General features: G+C 48.9%; 3 protein-coding genes across 5 annotated transcripts; all 3 read left to right on the top strand.

The window, feature by feature from the left end:
- Window positions 1-160: 160 nt before the first annotated feature.
- On the top strand, window positions 161-2558 carry LOC102219188 (melanopsin-like). Its single transcript, XM_005816194.2, has one exon. The coding sequence runs from the start codon at window positions 1034-1036 to the stop codon at window positions 2384-2386; it is 1353 nt and encodes a 450-aa protein (XP_005816251.1). The 5' UTR covers window positions 161-1033; the 3' UTR covers window positions 2387-2558.
- Window positions 2559-7318: 4760 nt separating this feature from the next.
- LOC102236125 (C-C chemokine receptor type 9-like) lies at window positions 7319-9772 on the top strand. Of its 2 annotated transcripts, none has more exons than XM_023334736.1 (3): window positions 7319-7473; window positions 7983-8048; window positions 8122-9772. In XM_023334736.1, exons 1-3 carry the CDS (start codon window positions 7336-7338, stop codon window positions 9202-9204), a joined length of 1287 nt encoding a protein of 428 aa, XP_023190504.1. In that variant the 5' UTR covers window positions 7319-7335; the 3' UTR covers window positions 9205-9772. The 2 variants fall into 2 exon arrangements, with proteins under 2 accessions (XP_023190504.1, XP_023190503.1); XM_023334735.1 differs by having other exon boundaries at window positions 7412-7497.
- A 2223-nt stretch (window positions 9773-11995) lies between these two features.
- bfsp2 (beaded filament structural protein 2) lies at window positions 11996-17560 on the top strand. Of its 2 annotated transcripts, none has more exons than XM_023334913.1 (7): window positions 11996-13610; window positions 13690-13772; window positions 15283-15439; window positions 15513-15674; window positions 15745-15873; window positions 15947-16191; window positions 17181-17560. In XM_023334913.1, exons 1-7 carry the CDS (start codon window positions 13185-13187, stop codon window positions 17191-17193), a joined length of 1215 nt encoding a protein of 404 aa, XP_023190681.1. In that variant the 5' UTR covers window positions 11996-13184; the 3' UTR covers window positions 17194-17560. The 2 variants fall into 2 exon arrangements, with proteins under 2 accessions (XP_023190681.1, XP_023190680.1); XM_023334912.1 differs by having other exon boundaries at window positions 12004-13610; window positions 17167-17560.
- Window positions 17561-18017: the final 457 nt, after the last annotated feature.

Raw genomic sequence — 18017 nt, 5'->3', positions numbered from 1 at the left:
GCAGTGAGATTCAGTTTCTCTTTGTAATTCAGAGAATATTTTTCCAAAATATTTCCATGAATGCATGATGCCACGATGTTATGTGGCATCATGTCATAAAAATATGTAAATTGTGCAACATTATATCCCACAATGCAGTTCATTGGATATTGATTTGGGTTTTCTGTGTGTTTATTCAGTTCCTGTTGTCTTGATCCCAGCTCTTCCTGTTTCCCCTGATACCCTTCCCTGTGTATTTATACCCGGCTGTTCCTGTTTCCCGGTCGGGTTCTGGTCGACCCAGTTGCTACCAGAGGCAGAGCTGCCGCTGCTGCCTGGATCCCCGTTAAACCAACATCTTGGCACGTCAGCCTGGGTCCAACCGCGTTTCTCCTCACCACCAAACGAACACATCGTGACATTCCTGTTTCTTGGTCCTCATCTTATCGACTGCGAGATTGTTTTTGGTCATTTTTCACATTTATCTGCATCTGTTTCCAGATTCTTCCTCTTTTTCTTCTGCGACTCTCTGACTTTTCTTCTGTCTCGTTTTAAACTTTTAAACTAAGAGCTTTGACATGTTAGTCAGGGAGCGTCTGACGCAGGACAGTTGGACTCAGGCAGGCCTTTATGCAATGTTTCTCCTGGAGGTCAGAGGTCGTCCACAGGACTCAATCAGCTGGAGAAGTTCTTAAATCTGAACATGAAGCGGGTTAGTTTGTTTCTAGATATTTGACCTTTGAGGGTCCTGACATCATTAGTCTCCAAAGTGAAATAATGATGTTACTTCTGCTCCAGATGTTCATTTACCCCTCGGGGCATTATTGGTTCTGGTCCATTACCCCCTCCCCACCTCATCAGTCGATCAGTGCGACATAAAAAGCTCAGAGTTCCTCTGAACGTCCTGCAGTCCAGACAAACATCCTCCAAGCCTTCACACAGATCGCAGCTCTGATCCAACTATCAGAATCCAGGCAGAACCCAACAAAGATCCGGAACCATTGGGGTTCAGGAATCCAGCCAGAACCTCTGAGATCTGCAGCATAGATCCAGGATGGCCGGAAACTGCACAGATCACCAGAAACACCTGGGGATGCCCGTCCCCACCCACGGCGCCCTGCAGCAGCAGCGCCCGTTCCCTACTGTGGACGTTCCTGCGCATGCCCATTACATCATCGGCTGTGTGATCCTGTTGGTGGGAGTGATGGGCACGCTGGGGAACGCTCTGGTCATCTACGTGTTCTGTCGTAGCAAGACGCTGCGGACACCCAGCAACCTGCTGGTGGTCAACCTGGCGCTGGCGGACTTCCTGATGTCGGTGACGCAATCTCCGGTCTTCTTCGTGGCCAGCCTGCACCGCCGCTGGGTGTTCGGAGAGTTTGCCTGCGAGCTCTATGCCTTCTGCGGCGCTCTGTTCGGCATCGCGTCCATGATGACGCTCACGGCCATCGCCGGGGACCGCTGCCTGGCCATCACGCGGCCGCTGGCGCTGCTGGGCGCCGTGAGCCGCCAGCGGCTCTCCGTGGTGGCCGTGGGGCTGTGGGTGTACTCGCTGGGCTGGAGTCTGCCGCCGTTCTTTGGGTGGAGTGCCTACGTCCCTGAAGGTCTACAGACGTCCTGCAGCTGGGATTACATGAGCTTCACGGTCACGGTGCGCACCTACACCGTCCTGCTCTTCGTCTTCGTCTTCTTCATCCCCCTGGCCGTCATCGGCTCCTGCTACCTGGCCATCTTCAGGGCCGTGCGACGGGCGGCTCAGGAGGTGAAGAGGCTGAGCAGTGGCGAGACCACCAAGGCGTATGAACGGCTGCGCGGCGAGTGGCGGATGGCCCGAGTGGCTCTGGGAGTCATTCTGCTCTTCGTCGTGTCCTGGTCGCCGTACTCCGCCGTCGCCCTGACCGCCACCGCTGGCTACGCCCACCTGCTGACCCCCTACATGAACTCGGTACCTGCAATCATCGCCAAGGCCTCCGCCATCCACAACCCCATCATCTACGCCATCACACATCCAAAGTATCGTGCTGCCATTGGTCGACACTTCCCGCTGCTGCGTGCTGTGCTGCGGCTGCATGAAAAGGACCTTCAGTCCCCGTTCAGCTCCAGCACCGCCTCGTCTCGCCGCACCACGCTCAGCGGTTCGCCAGGGGTCCGGCTGGGCGCTGGGGTCCGCTGGCCGCAGAGCCGGCTGTCCTCAGCTTCTGACAGCGACTCCTGCTGGACGGAAAGCGAAGCTGACGGCTCCAGCGCCGCATCAACAGCCATCAACCGCCGGACATCCACCCAGGTGTCAGCTGAGCCGTCTGACCCCGCCCACATGAGCCATCGGGTTGAGTCTAGACCGACAGACAGCGACTCACCTGAAGGGGGCGCTGCCATGGCGGCAAAACTTCTGCTGGCTACAATATAATGGCACCACCCCTTTAAGTCATAGCCCCGCCCCATGTGGCCAGAGTCATAGCTCCGCCCCTCTTCAACGCCATGTTTCTAGCCTCTTTTTCTTTGATTTAAATATATTAATAAAGACAACACCTGGTGGCATTTCACAGGTAAAACTGTCTGACTTTGTTCCAGGAACTACTTCCTCTGTTCAGTCAGAGAAACCTTGCTTTTTAATTCATTACATTAATGTAGGTAAGATCATTTTATTTATAAAGCACATTTTCAGCAACAAGGCAATTCAAAGTGTTTTACATGAATTAGAGGAAATACCAACAAAATAAAAGAAAAGCAAAAGAAAAAAATCTGGACAGGTCGCCAGTCTGTCCCAGGCAGTGATGGTATAGTAACTTTAATCAGATTACTGATTACTCCTTGAAAAAGTAACTCTGTTAGATTACTGATTACTTGATTTGGAAAGTAACTAAGTTACATTAAAAGTAACTTTTTTAGTTACTTTCAGCAGCTGCTAACAACAACGCTGTGAAAATGACATTGATCTTTGCCAAAACTTAATTGTAAGTTATTTAATAACAGTAACATCAACATGTTGTCTCCACTGATAAGGTTGAACTGAAGGGGAGATTTTTTAATGGTTACAGTACAAAAAAGAAACGTTAGTAATTTGTGCAGTTTTTGTGTTTTCCACTATTGTCTGGAAAACTCTAAGGATTTTAACCCCCAACCTCCAGGTTCTGTGTTTGGTGTTAAAGGTCAGAGCTCCTCCTGCGGCTCCACAGTTCAGATGGCTGCTGCACAGATTAGTGACATTTACCTTAATATTAATAATTATAATGGCGTTTAGTTGCACAACTTTACGGACTCGTTCATTCGTGGCTGTTTTCACGTTTATTGCTCTGTTCATATTAGTCTCCATGTTTCCAATGTTCTGGACATCTGGACGTCATTCACAGGTAATATATTAACTTTAACAGAGACGCAGCGGGACGGATCATCCTGGAAATGATGGGCAGGGAGAGTCTGAGTAAAACTAGCTGGAGGTCAGACACATTCTGGGGTTTCTGTCTGTTTATTTCCAAACCCAAATGAACAACTTCACCTTCAAAAACCAGCCCAGAAAGAGCAACTGTTAAATTTGCTAGCAACTTAAAAAAAAAAATTAAAAAAAAAGCCCACAGCCACTATAATAATCGGACTTGGCGACAGAAACTCAAAATAGTTCCTGTTTTTCTACCAACAAAATGGCATCTCCCTCCATTGTTTACGTTTCTGTCGCATAGAAACGGCGATCACTCGACAAGACGCACAGAGGAAATACAATTAAATTCCAAAAGAAAATAGTAACACAAAATGATTTTGATAAGTAACTGTAGTCTGACTACTGGATATGAAATAGCAAAGCGTTAGATTATTAGTTACTGAAAAAAGTGGTGTGACGTCAGTAACGCGTTACTAAGTGACACGTCGCAGGGCAACACAAAGACCAACAGGACAAACCATGCACACACACCCACACAGAATTTAAAGACCAATTAACCTGACAGTCATTGTTTCTGGACTGTGGGAGGAAGCCGGAGAACCGGAGAGAACCCACCATACACAGGGAGAACATGCAGACTCCATGCAGAAAGACTCCGGGCCGGGAATCAAACCCAGGACCTTCTTGCTGCAAGGTGCTACCTTGCACCAGTGCTATCAACTGCGCCACTGTGCAGCCCGAGCCAGACTCAGAATAAAGAAATTGTCTTTAGATCAGGCAGACTTCACATTTCCATCTGCCCTAGAGTCTCAACTGGTTCGTCTCTGTTAATTCCAATCATCCAGATTTAGCGTGGAAAGAATCTCATCCAACTGGCGTCTCTGTCCCACAGCATCAGTCTGAGTGTTCGCCAGTCGGCCCAATCCGTCACTAATCTGTCGATATTCCAGGTATCCACCAACTCCTAACAGCAGAAATCCTGTTGTCATGAATCCAAATAAATCCAGGATGTATCCCTTTGTGTGTCCCCGCTGGGCTTTCCTGTGCCCAGTCGTCTCGTTGAGAAACTTTGATTAATTGCCCTGAGAGACCGGTTAACCAGATCCATAGTTTGTAGCGTCAGAGGATGTGCAAAGAGGGGCTCCAAACAAGCAGCACAAAAACAGAGCAAGCGAAGGCGGGCAGGAGGGAGCAGAGGAAAAAGCTTCTGGTTCTGATGAAAGACAAACTTTCCAGAATTCTGAGTATATTGCTTATTAGATCATCATTTTAACTCACATTTACTGTCATAAACAATCTGCTCTTACTGGTATTGTGGTTGTGATTCCATCTCAGAAACATTCAAATGTCTCCAAATCTCAGTATTGCTGTTGTTCAGGTCTCTCTGTACTCAACCCCAATTCTGATCATGTTGTGATCACATTTAGCTGAAACTGCATTAAATATTAGAATAAACCACAGATTCCACCTCCTGGTCCGGTCCAGCTCAAACATCGTACCGTCTGTCAGATGAACTTGTTGAATCTAAATTTTCACCTGAGTCAGAACATCAACTGGATCCTTCTGCCTGTTAGTGATAGGGTAGTGGTTCTGGTTCTGTGGTAACTAAAAGTTCTGCTGGTTCTGGTTCTGTTCTGGTTGAACCTGTTAAAATCAGTGGGAGGTTTTGGATGGTTTTCTCTCTCAGCTCTATTTTCTGACTGCAGGTTTTTAAAAATCAACTAAAACATTTTATTTTATTGTTTCTTTTGTTGGTTTTCTGGCTCCTTTGTAATTTCATGAAAATTGTTTTAGGAATAAACGTTACTGACTTCTAATAAGAAGAAAATTCTCCATAACATCCCATAATAACCCAATAGTTGAATCTGATCAGAAGCTTGAGCTGCTGCTGATATTAAAAATGTAAAATCAGAGAAATCGACCATTTCTCCGTTACCATGGTGACACCCAAACCTTTTTAGGACCAAGGTCACCAGGATAGCCGTGCTGCTGCCGCGTGACCTCTGACCTCAGCGGTGGCGTGTGCCATTGGGAGGCGGTAACCATGACGACCAGGCTGTTTTTTCCTCTTTTGACAGGAAGTGTGAGCAACACACAGCATCGCGTGCCAGCGCCTCGACCCGAGCTCCGTCGCATGAGAAGCTGCGACCGCAGACACATGGGGGAGGGGAACCGACCCGAAAACATCAGAACCGCTCTGGGGGAACATTTGCCCCTTCTCTCATTACCTCTTTCCTGCTGAACTACTTTCAAATAAAGGCCACTAGAGCCAACAGAACCTTTAAAAAAGAAGTTCTGTGAAACCGGGTCAGACGGGCAGCATGAGGCTGGGCTGCTGGTACCGCTCGGTCTGGTTGATTCAGAACCTGCTAGGATTTTCATACTGAACCGCCTCTCAGGTCTACAGAGGAGGTTCCGACAAAACAGAACCTTCAGTCCGACTGAGAACTCACCGTCAGTTGGGAACACAGACCTTCCAGAACCGGACCAGAACCAGCTGGAGAAACATTTCCTGGTCCGATGGGTCTGGATCTCAACTGAACCTGGTGGAACCATCATAAAACCTGTTCTGGTTGGTGGTGGCAGTGTCACGATGTGGGCCTCTCAGACCAACTCAGAACCTGAGCAGACCGGACCACCAGAAGCCGCTACTGCCAGAACCTCTGAACACGACCAGAACCGCTCTGGAAGCTCAGCTGACCAATCAGCAGCAGCTGTGTGATGTCATCACGTCAGTCTGGACCAGAACCTCTTAGGGACGGTTCTGACACCTGCTGAGAATCCTGTTCTGACCCGGTATCAGCAGAGTGTGTGTGTGTGTGTGTGTGTGTGTGTGTGTAGCAGGAAATGGAGGTGAAGCAGAGAACATCATGTTCAGACCACAAACACCTCAGTACTACAGATGAAGTACTTTGATAGTACAGCTGAAACAAAAACAAGACTCAGGGGGAGGGGGAGGTTGTCATGGTAACCTTTAAAAACAGCAGCTGATTGGCTGGTTGGAAGAAGGAACTGCTTGATTTGACGCATTTCAAAGTTTGTGAAACCAAAGTAGAACAAGTTGTTGTTCTGCCCTCTGAGTCCCAACATGAACTGGTTTTATGCTCAGAACCAGTTCAACACCAAGATGCTGCAGCAGTCTAGTCAAAGCCCAGAACCTGACTCGCATGCTGGGAGAGAAAACTGAAGCAGAAGTCCAACAGCTGAGCGGTTCTGGAGCGGATGGGTCGGGTCACAGAGACCCCATCAGAACTTCTCTGATTCTATATCTATAATCTCCTACTGGCTCAGGTTACAACAAGATCAGTTACCATGACAACGTGGATGATACACAGCTCTACATTATGTCACCAGGTGACCTTTGACCCCATCAAAGTGGTCAACTGAACAGATACATGTATGGAGATAAACAGGAACAACCTAGAGTTATAGATCTAGAGTTAACGCACAGCTTCAGTTATTACAACTAAAAACCAGCAATCAGGTTGAAACCTGGAAGTAGTGATGACCTCTGACCTGACCCACAGTGGACCTTCTCCTGGCTGCAGAACATTTCCAGAACCAGAGACTAAAGTCTCGGATCAGAGAAACTCATCCAGGCTTTAGTTTCTCTTTAGTGGCTTTGATTCCTGCAGCAGCGTCTTCACAGGTCTGATTGACAACCCAACGGTCCAGAACGCTGCTGCTGGAGTTCTGACTAGAACCAGGAGGATAGAGACACCACCCGGTTCTACACCACCCGGTTCTACAGTCTTTCAGCAGTAGGTTAAACTTTAAAGAGACTTTAAACTGCTGGTAGTTTATAAATCACTGGCCGGATTAAAGATCTGCTGCTGCTGGATCAACCTGCTGGTTCTGGTTCTGATGCAGAACCAGAACCAGAACCAAACATGGATTGATCAACATGTTAGATGAAGATTCAGATGACGACTGAATGTAACGTCTGATTGATGGTTTTGGCTCATCATGGTGGCGGTTGGATGATTTTGGAGGCTCCTCCCCCAGCTTGCGTAACGCCGCGTCGCTCCTTCCTTTTGTTCGTCACGCTGTGGTTTAACGGACAGAAAGTGAGAAGAGAAGCAAACAGTCAGAATCTGCAGAGCCGCGGAGCGACCATGGTGAGTCCTCACCCGTCTGTCTGGGTTTGTTCATCACTTTTATCAAGTTTTTCCTCCACAAACCAAGAAATTAGAGACAAAATGAGGCTGAATGTGTAGAAAGTTTTTCTGGAATAAATCGCTGACAGTTTAAACAGAACCACCTGCATTTCTATTTGATAACTAAACTCTGATTCTCACTGAACCGATCAGAACCAGAAACATTTTAATTGTGTCTTCAAACTCTGAAGTCAGTTTTATTCTGCTTTTGTTGTGTTTATGCTGCTGCTGGCAGGTCAGAGGTCACAGCTTTTCATCTCGTCAGTTTGTAAACTAGAAGAAGCTTTACTGTCACGTCATGTTCTGATCCAGAGCCAGGAAACGTAGTTCGGTTTCCTGAATGCAGCAGAAACATTGGGACAAATGAAACAAACGTTTTACTGTAAAGACATGTGTCAGGCTCTTATTTTGAAAGCGTTGGAGCAGGAAATGATGCAACACAAAGAGCAGTAAACATGGCTGTTTTCCAGATTGATGACCTCATCACCGTAAACATGACCTCCATGGATGACATCATCACAGCAATGACGACAGAGGTGAGTATTGACGGTGCTCAAACTGACGCTGACGCTCCCAGGTGTGCTCAGGTGTGTCTCGTTGCGCCGCCAGGTCCCGTCCACCTTCAGTGCCTCGAGCAGCACCGAGGACTACTACGACTACGAGGCCGAGAACCTCACCGACCTGATGTGCGACCGGCAGCAGGTGCGCGAGTTCCGGAGCCGCTACGAGCCGCCGTTCTTCTGGATCATCACCTTGGTGGGCGGAGCCGGCAACCTGGCCGTGGTCTGGATCTACCTGAGCTTCCGGAAGCGGCTGAAGACCATGACGGACGTGTACCTGCTGAACCTGGCGGTGGCCGACCTCCTGTTCCTGGTCACGCTGCCGCTGTGGGCCACTGAGGCGTCGCACGGCTGGATCTTCGGCCGCGCCATGTGCAAGATCAACTCTGCCCTCTACAAGGTGAACCTGTTCAGCAGCATCCTGCTGCTCACCTGCATCAGTGTGGACCGCTACATCGTCATCGTGCAGACCACCAAGGCCCAGAACTCCCAGCTGGAGCGACGGCGCTGTAGCCGCGTGGTGTGCGCCGCGGTCTGGCTGCTGGCGCTGCTGCTCGCCACGCCGGAGCTGGCCTTCGCCGCGCCCGCCGCCGCCGGATCCTCGCCCTACTGCAGGATGGTTTACCCGCCCGACATGGGCAACCGCACCAAGATCCTGGTCCTGTCCCTGCAGGTGAGCATGGGCTTCTTCGTCCCCTTCATCGTCATGGGCTTCTGCTACAGCGTCATCATCGCCAAGCTGTTCACCACCCGAAACTTTGAGAAGCACAAGGCCATGCGGGTGATCCTGGCGGTGGTGGCGGTGTTCATCGTGTCGCAGCTGCCCTACAACAGCATGCTGGTGATGGAGGCCACGCAGGCGTCCAACATGACGGTGACGGACTGCGACCAGCTGAAGGCCCTGGACAAGGCCGGCCAGGTGCTGAAGAGTCTGGCCTACATGCACGCCTGCCTCAACCCCTTCCTCTACGTGTTTGTTGGCGTGCGCTTCCGCCGCGACATCGCGCGCCTGCTGCGCTGCTGCCTGCCGCGGCCCAGCAAGACTCCGCTGGGGAAGAGCAGGAGTCCTCTGAGCTCCACCCGCGTCTCCATGATGTCCGACAGCGACACCTCCCAGGCCCTGTCGCTGTAGACGTCACGTCCGTTTCATCAGCTTCATCAAGACGCACGCTGCTTCACTTTAGCCGCAACACCTCATCACACAAGTTCACACCTAGAAGAACCACAGCGACCCAAACAGAACCAGAACCGACACAGACGCTGTCCGGGCCTGGACTGGTTGGGTTCCTGGACTTCATGACCTTCCTGCTTTGCCTGGAAGGTGTCGGTTCGGTCCAGACTCCAAGGAGAGTCTCCAGAACCAGAAGCCGGCTCCAGGAAGCTGTGAGGACTCCCTGTCCTTGTGTTGGGGGTTTCAGAGTTTTGGGGGATTTTCTCAGGAACTTTCTGTACTGTGAAGCTTCATGACGAACAGAACACGTGACGTCATGTGACCAAACTGAGACTAAGTTTCTGTCTTATGAGTTTGACTTTGATTTTCTTCTCTGTGATGTTTGAACTCTCTCCCCGTCGCTAACACATGCTAACAATGCTAACAGAACCCGACAGGGCCCGGTTCTCTGCTGCTGTAAACATCCTGCTGGGTTTGACTGACTGTACATATTTCTGTGTTGATGATTGAGAATAAACTGTTGAAAGTCTCAGAGTCTGTGATCATCAGCAGGAAGTTGATGCAACGCGTCAGGCCGTTTGCTTCACTTCCTGTTTGTGTTTTCGAGCTGAACTTTGTTCTCAGATCAGAGATCAGATGTTTGATGGGAACAAAAACAGAAAGAGGAAGCAGAAGTGCCGCCTGACGCAGGAGGACTGAACCGGGTGGAACCGGGCGCAGCTCCAGAATCTGCAGCCGCGCCGCTGCACCTGCAGACAGGAAGTGGATCAGAGCAGCACTGATTAGAACCTGTGGTTAAACCGCCAACTTCCTGTCATACGTCTCTTCGTTTAAAAACTGTCGATGGCGGGAAAACGGACCGGCAGAAGTCGATGTTCTGACCCGGTTAGCTGCACACCTCACTCAGCCGGTCCAGAACCAACAGCTCCAGGCTGAAAACCAGAACCAGAACCAGAACTCTGACCCAAGGAACACTGAGGATCTGAGCGGTTTTCTGAGAAGATTTCCTACACAGAGAGAAAAAGGTTTAAGTCGTGAGGAACGAAGGATGGAACCGGAACCGGTAGAACCCGATGGAGATCAGCAGCATTATGGAACAACAGAACAGCTTTCAGTCTGGTTTCCATGGTTACCACGGTACTGAGACTGGCCTAGTCAAAGTGTTTAATGACATCCATATAAACAGAGTGTGGAAGAACCACAGTGCTGGTTCTGGTTCTGTTGGACCTCAGTACCTCCTAGTGTCCAGCTGGAAACTAGAGATCAGGCTGACCTCTGACCTCTGACCTGAATCTTCAGTTCCAAAGTGGGCCTTCTACCAGCTGCAGAACATTTCCAGGATCAGCCGGTTCTACGTTCCACTGAGACTTTAACCTGCTGCTAGTTTACAGATTAAAGATCTGCTGCTTCTGGTTCTGGTTCTGCTCTGCATCAGAACCAGAACCAGACATGGAGAAGCAGCATTCAGCTTCTATGCTCCACAAATCTTGAACAAACTTTCAGAAAACTGTAAAACCGCTGAAACCCCGAGTTCCTTTAAATCCAAACTAAAAAGCAGCTGGTTAGAGTTGCTATGGAAACATAATCAATCAACTGAGGGTATGTTGCTGCCGATTGTTGCCAGGTGTGGAATAAAATAATTATTCCCAGAGTGTTTACTTTTATTAGAAGTTTATTTGTAATATTAATCTTACAATGTTTAATCATTTATTATGTCTCACTCAGTCTTAGAGTCATTGTTTCTCCTTTTAGCCTCAGTGGGTCAGAACCTTAGCAACAGACGATCAGTAAATAGTTTTCATACCTTTCAGAGGGACAGACCAGACCGACGGCTCAGCGATTATTATTAGACACACAATATTCTGTCTGAAACCCATTTTTAACTGAAAGTTGCATTTTTCTCTGTGTGTGTATTAATCTGATTAGCTCCTTGGGAATGTTGGTGGCGACTCTCTCTCTGTGGGAGAAGGACAGTATACAGTATATGTAGAGAGGTGATTCCTTTGTCTGGTTAGATCTATTCTGAGTTCTCCATCTGTGCAGATGTAAAATAAAGCTGTGTTTTGTTCTTTCTCTTTAACAAGGTTTGGACTTTGTTAATTTTTCTCGCTCCACACAGGTCCGCCTTAAAATAAGACTTTTTAATGGAGACCTGGCAACCACAGCCAGCAACAGAAAATAAAAACGAGGGTTCGACTTTTAACACAAATAAATACATTCCAGATCATATCGTGATACAAATCGATATCGCCACCATCACACGTATCGCGATATGAGGTCACGCCGTATCACACAACCCTAGTCCAGATAAGTCCGGGTGAGTCCAGGTAAGTCCGGGTGATTCTCCGCCATGTCTTATGGATCTTTCCAGGTTTTCCAGGATAGAAACCTGGAGGAGGTGAATGGTGGCCATGACTGTTTGAAAATGAACCCCGGGTCTATAACTACCCCAAGTTTTTGCCCCTCTCTGGGTCGGTTCTGATGGAACTCTAGTTAATTTGCTCGTCTGTGTTTTGAGTTAAAGATAAGTTTGCAACATTGACTTCAATAATGTTGTGATTGTTGGAGCAGACAAAGTGTTGCTGTTGAGAAAATGCCATTAAATCAATCAGGGGTCACCTGGGGGTCAAAGAGCTCAGATGTTACTTTGATTGTGCTTTGAGGTTTTCTAAAAAACACGACATCTTACTAATTTCATGCCATCAGTAAAACAACAACTGATGATCAGTTTGGTTTTAAACAAAAGCTCAGTGATGATTTATGACTTTATTCAGTGAAAGAAATCATAATAAATATAAGATACAGAACATTAAGTTTTTAGAAGCATCTGAAGCTTCTGACAGAGTTAAACCATAAACTGTTCATTAAACTGCAACGTAGAGGAAGATAATCTGATATTACATTATTGGTATTCTCATCGGTCTATGCAAGTTAAGTCTGGAGATTTCTGAACCTTTTTCTGTTTCTAATGGAAACAGTTTTTTTAACTCATACCTTCATGATTGTTCTGTTGAACTTAAAGATTGTGATACTGGCTGTTAGGTGGGCAGCCATTTTGTAAATCATTTCATGTACGGTAAAGGCGATCTGGTCCTTCAGGCTCCCTGCAGCGCTGGCTTACAGCGGGAACCCGGACTGGCTTCACATGTTTAATCCCAAACAGATTGTTGATCCTGCTAGGAGGATCAGAAGATGAATTCTTTTTTGTTATGTAGCAAATCAAGTCTTGAGTTTGGTGACTAATATATCTGTCATATGCTGAGGAGTGATCTCTGTGATGATGTGAAGCAACACTGTGTAAGTTGTACATTAAAGTTTCCCTTTTTATTGCGCCTCATTTCATCCAGTTCAGCTGTAACCTGAGGTGGAGTCTCCAAGATCCGGAGGATCCAGAGGATCCAGAGGATCCCATCTGGACGGAGTCACAGCGGAGGCAGACCAAGGCTTAGTTTTTGGTTTAGTTTTTAGTGTGGTTTAGTTAGTTTGGTTTAGTTTTTAGTGTGGTTTAGTTAGTGTGGTTTAGTTTTTAGTGTGGTTTAGTTAGTGTGGTTTAGTTAGTTTGGTTTAGTTTTTAGTGTGGTTTAGTTTGATGTAACCATCTCAGAAGTTTTACCTGCTTTAAAAAATAACAGGGAACTAAATCAGGGTTTCCATATTTTTCTGAAATGTTTCTTCTGTCTTCTCCGCCTTTCCAGGTTTGGTCAGAAGCTGCCGAGCGCATGCAGCTCAGGTCTATTCCACGGCTCCCCGTGACCCCGTGACCCCGCTGCTGATGCAGCTGAAATGGGACTCCATGTTTCCACCAGAACAAAAGGCCGCCACGCTGCGCGGCACAAACAGCTCTGGGACAAAGCAGGCCGTGTTTCCAGAACTCCGTCTCCCCATAAATCCCCGGAGGCGAGCCGCCATGGGGGGTTTGACCGAGGAAGCCGCCAAGCGCCATGCCTCTGCCCCGACGCCACTCTTCCTTCCTGGGACAGTCGTCCTCCGAGCGCCCGGCCGCCGCCTCCGGCGGGAGGACAAGCGCAGCCGGCGCAACGATGCCCCGCGGCACGCCGGTGGGGCCGGGAGCCACCAGCGGCCTGGGGACGCGCATTTCCCGCCGGGCTCTGGGTATCAGCAGCGTGTTCCTGCAGGGGATGAGGAGCTGCACCGCGCCGGTGCTGCCCCGGGCTGGGGACCGGACCGCGGGCGGCGGCACCACGGGCCTGAACAGCTGCCTGATAGAGTACCGGGACAAAGTCCGGGCTCTGGAGGAGCTGAACCGGCAGCTGGAGCAACAGATCCGCCTCAGCCTGGACCGCAAGGCAGCCAGCGCCGGCGCCTGGGGGCCGCTGCGCAGGGAGTGGGAGGACATCTACCGGCAGGTAGGGGGGCAGCTACCGGCGGGGTAGGGGGGTAAGGTTGGGGTCAGGATCCTAAACTCTGATGTCCCACATGCTGCAGGTCAGTGAAGCCATCCTGGAAAACGCTCGGCTGATGCTGCAGACGGAGAACGTTCAGGCCAACGCTGAAGACTTTAGAGAAAGGTTAGAACCTGAGCAGAACCTGAGCAGAACCCAATAGTCAGTGGAACACTGGCTGTGATTTCAAATGAGCATAAAATGTTGTTGATGTTCCACCGGTTTCAGAAAACTATTTTACAGTCTGTTTCCATTAAAGAACCTCAGTGAGTAACTGGATCTGATTGGACCGATTCAAAAGTCGCCATTCAAACACGCCGATCCTAACAGGACCTAAACTCCTTCCTGTCTTCTTCTTCTTGGTTTGGGAAACATCCGGTTGTTGATCTTGAGTCATGTGACAACAAAAATGTACATTTTCGGAATTTCAATTTGTGCAATTTTAAAGTGAATAGAAACTGAGCCGATTGAAGGACCTCGTGTTTCTGATTCAGCCGTTAGGAAACTCTTGACTGTTTTACAGATTTTTCAGTCACGTCGCTGATGATTCATCCAGACTGTTTTTATCAGGTTTGATTTCTGCTGATTTTAAAACACCTGGCTCTCACCAGGTGTTCAGATCAGATCATTGAATCCTGGACTTTCTGAACGAAACCTGTGGGTCGGATATCCAGGCAGCGACGAGGAGATTAATTGATTTTTAATTTCTTCTAGGCTTCTATAAAGTTGTTAAATTGAGTCATTTTTTCTGCTTGTGTTATGTTTGGCTGCTGGATTTCGTGTTCACATTAATCCTGTGGTTTTTAAATCTGTCTCAGGTGTTTCAGTCTGGAGGGCTTGTGATTCTGTCACTGAGGCAAATAAAGCTCCAGCTGGTTCATGTTTTTAGGATTCTGTGTTCATAGCTGCAGTTTGGACCCGGCAGCAGGCGGCCTAGCAGATCCAACTGTTTGCTCGTTTCCATGGAGACACAACCTCCACTTTAATGGGAGCGAGAATATGTGAACGTTTAGAGAGGCAGTTATCTACCAGCTCATCTCCATGGTTACAGCTTAAAGACCAGGAGGCAGAGAGGCTCCGATAAAATGTTTCTGCTGAGTTTGGTGACAGCAGCTGTTGGGCTGAGTGAGCCGATGATGATTTTACTTTTTATTTTGGGATTTTGTGTAAACTTGGTGTCAGAGTTCATTTTACGGCCGTTTGCCTCGATTCAAACTTTCCCAGAAATCCTTCTAGAGTTGTAATAAATCCTGATCTATCATAGAAACGCCTCGTCTGTTCATCCAGAGCAAAAATCGGGTTCTGTTCAGTTAGGAAGAAAAATATCAACTGAGAAAAAACTTCCTGTTCCCGCCAAATGATTGGCCAGCAGCTGATGATGATGATGATGGCAGTGTGTGTTTGTTTGTAATACTTTGTGGGACCATTTTCCTGACACAACATTGTGGGGACCCGCTGCTCCTGGTCCCACAAGGGAAACGCTGTTTATGGGTCAGGGGTCAGATTTAGGACTAAGTTTTGGTTGGTTAGGCTGTAGAAATGAATTTCCATTCATTCGTTAATGGAAAATCTTCACAAAGACAGCCATGCCGGGGTGTGTGTGTGGGTGTGTGTGTGTGTGTGTGTGTGTGTGCAGGCTGGACAGCGAGGCGTCCCTCAGGACGGTGGTGGAGGACGAGGTCGGCTCGCTCCGCCGGGTGATGGAGGAGGCGGCCGTGACAAAGGTGGAGCTCGAGGAGCGGATGGAGAGCATGAGGGCGGAGCTACTGCACCTGGAGAGCCGCCATGAGCAGGTTCTGCTGCCTCCCGATCGGAACCAGAACCGGCAGTGGGCCTCTGGTGACCGAACTGTCCCTGTCCCTGCAGGACGTCCGCGCCCTATACAGCCGGACCGCTGGATGGGATGTGGACGAACCAGACACTCCCGTGGAAACGGGTCTGGACCGGATCCTGGCCCACATCCGGACCCACTGGGAGCAGCTGACGGAGCGGAACCGGGCCGACACTGACGGCTACCTGGAGTCCAAGGTGAGGCCGGGTCAGAGGACGAGCCGGACCAGCCGTCCCCTCCGTCCCCTAACCCCGTCCCGTCCCGCAGGAGGCGCCGTGCGCAGCCAGCCGTCTGAGTGCGGAGGAGCAGCAGGCGGAGGCGCTGAAGGCGGAGTGCAGCGACGTGAGCTGCAGGATCCAGAGTCTCCAGGCTGAGACCGAGTCCATCAGGGCTCTGGTGAGACCGGCAGCATCACGTCCAGGGTCAGCCAGACCCTGACCTAATGACCTCCTGACCTCTGGTCCTGCAGAAACGAGGCCTGGAGAACTCGCTGAGCGACGCCCGCCACTGGCACGATGTGGAGCTGCAGAACCTGGGCTCAGTGGTGGCGCGGCTGGAGGCGGAGCTTAGCGACGTGCGGAGCGAGATCGAGCAGCAGCGCCGCGACTTCGACATGTTGCTAAGCAACCGGCAGCGGCTGGAGCAGCAGATCGGCCTGTACCACGGCATCCTGGACGGAGAGGAGGACCGCTTCCTGCCGAGCAACGCGCAGTCGTGAGTCACGGCAACACAGGGCAATGGGGATACTTGGCAATAACACCTAGCAACACCAACATGTAGCAACAACAAAGCAACATCATGCTACATATTGGTGTTGCTACATGTTGTTGCAAAAGAGCAACAGCATGCGGCAACATGTAGCAACAGCATGTAGCAACAGAATGTAGCAACTGCATGTAGCAACAGAATGTAGCAACATCTAGCAACAACATGTAGCAACCGCATGTAGCAACAGCATCTAGCAACAGAATGTAGCAACAACACGTAGCAACATGTAGCAACAGCATCTAGCAACAACATGTAGCAACAGCATGGGGCAACATGTAGCAACAGCATCTAGCAACAACATGTAGCAACAACATGTAGCAACAGAATGGGGCAACACGTAGCAACAGAATGTAGCAACAACATGTAGCAACTGCATGTAGGAACAACACGTAGCAACATGTAGCAACAACATGTAGCAACAGCATTTAACAACATGTAGCAACCGCATGTAGCAACAACATGTAGCAACAGAATGTAGCCACCGCATGTAGCAACAACATGTAGCAACAGAATGTAGCAACAGAATGTAGCAACAACACGTAGCAACAGAATGTAGCAACAACATGTAGCAACAACACGTAGCAGCAGCATGTAGCAACACGTAGCAACAGCATGTAGCAACAAGATGTAGCAATAAGATGTAGCAACAACATGTAGCAACAACAACATGTAGCAACAGAATGTAGCAACCGCATGTAGGAACAACATGTAGCAACAACATGTAGCAACAGAATGTAGCAACAGCATGTAGCAACAAGATGTAGCAACATGTAGCAACAGAATGTAGCAACAGCATGCAGGAACATGTAGCTCCTCCCACCTGGTGAAACCGATTTTGACAGAGCTGCGGCTCAGAAAGGCCCCGCCTACCTCAGTCACATGACAGGAAGCTGTAACTAACCTGGTGACTCACCTGTGCAGGTGTTGTGCTGCAGACTCCAGGCCTGAAGCTCCACCCCCTGCAGAACCTTCTGGACCGGCAGGCCCTCCGGCCCAGTGAAGACTCCGGGTCCGGTACCACTGGATTAGGGGACCGGGTCGTTAAGCCATCAGAACCACCCAGTTGGACCAGACGAACATCTACAACATGTAGGACGACCAGAACCGCTGGAGAAAAAAATGGATCTAGTTCTGATCGGGTCCAGGTGGGACTGATCCGACACAGTCGGGCTGAGATGCAGTGTGAGTGTGATGAGTTCAAGGACCGATTTGGACCTCACAGTTCTGGTTCTGGTTCCACTCCAGACTGGAGTCCTCCTGTACCGACCAACATTTCCTGTTTGTTGTTTTCAAAATAAAATTGACTGAAGGTGAATCTGATGTGTTCAGGTGCTTTTCTGAGAGCCCGAAAGCGTGAAATCAGCTGTTCTGGTTCTGATAAACCAGTTCAACAGAACCCAGTCTACTTCCCAATTCCTGATCAGACATCACCATGGTAACGCAGATGATAACCTGTTGCTGGGATCAGCAGAAATCAATAACATTTGGATTGATCGGGAATCAGTAACTGATCATCCAGACGACTTCAGAGGGAATAAAATGCTTTAATATCGAGACTGATCGATGGATCGATGGATCGATGGATGCGTCACCGTGACTAATTCAGCTGGACGATAAATTTTGAGGCCATAATAACATCAAAGCTGTCTAATATTAAAAACCGTCTAATAACCAAAGCAAACAAAAACAACCCAAATGGATCAAGAAGTGATTATTTTAGTAATCTGTTCATTATTTTGACACCTGAGTTAAAAACTTTGAAAAAGTGAAAT

This window comes from Xiphophorus maculatus, chromosome 6 (genome assembly GCF_002775205.1).
Source record: "Xiphophorus maculatus strain JP 163 A chromosome 6, X_maculatus-5.0-male, whole genome shotgun sequence".
Taxonomy (NCBI): domain Eukaryota; kingdom Metazoa; phylum Chordata; class Actinopteri; order Cyprinodontiformes; family Poeciliidae; genus Xiphophorus; species Xiphophorus maculatus.
The sequence above is the reverse complement of the archived record's forward strand: the minus strand, read 5'-3'. Positions and strand labels throughout refer to the sequence as shown.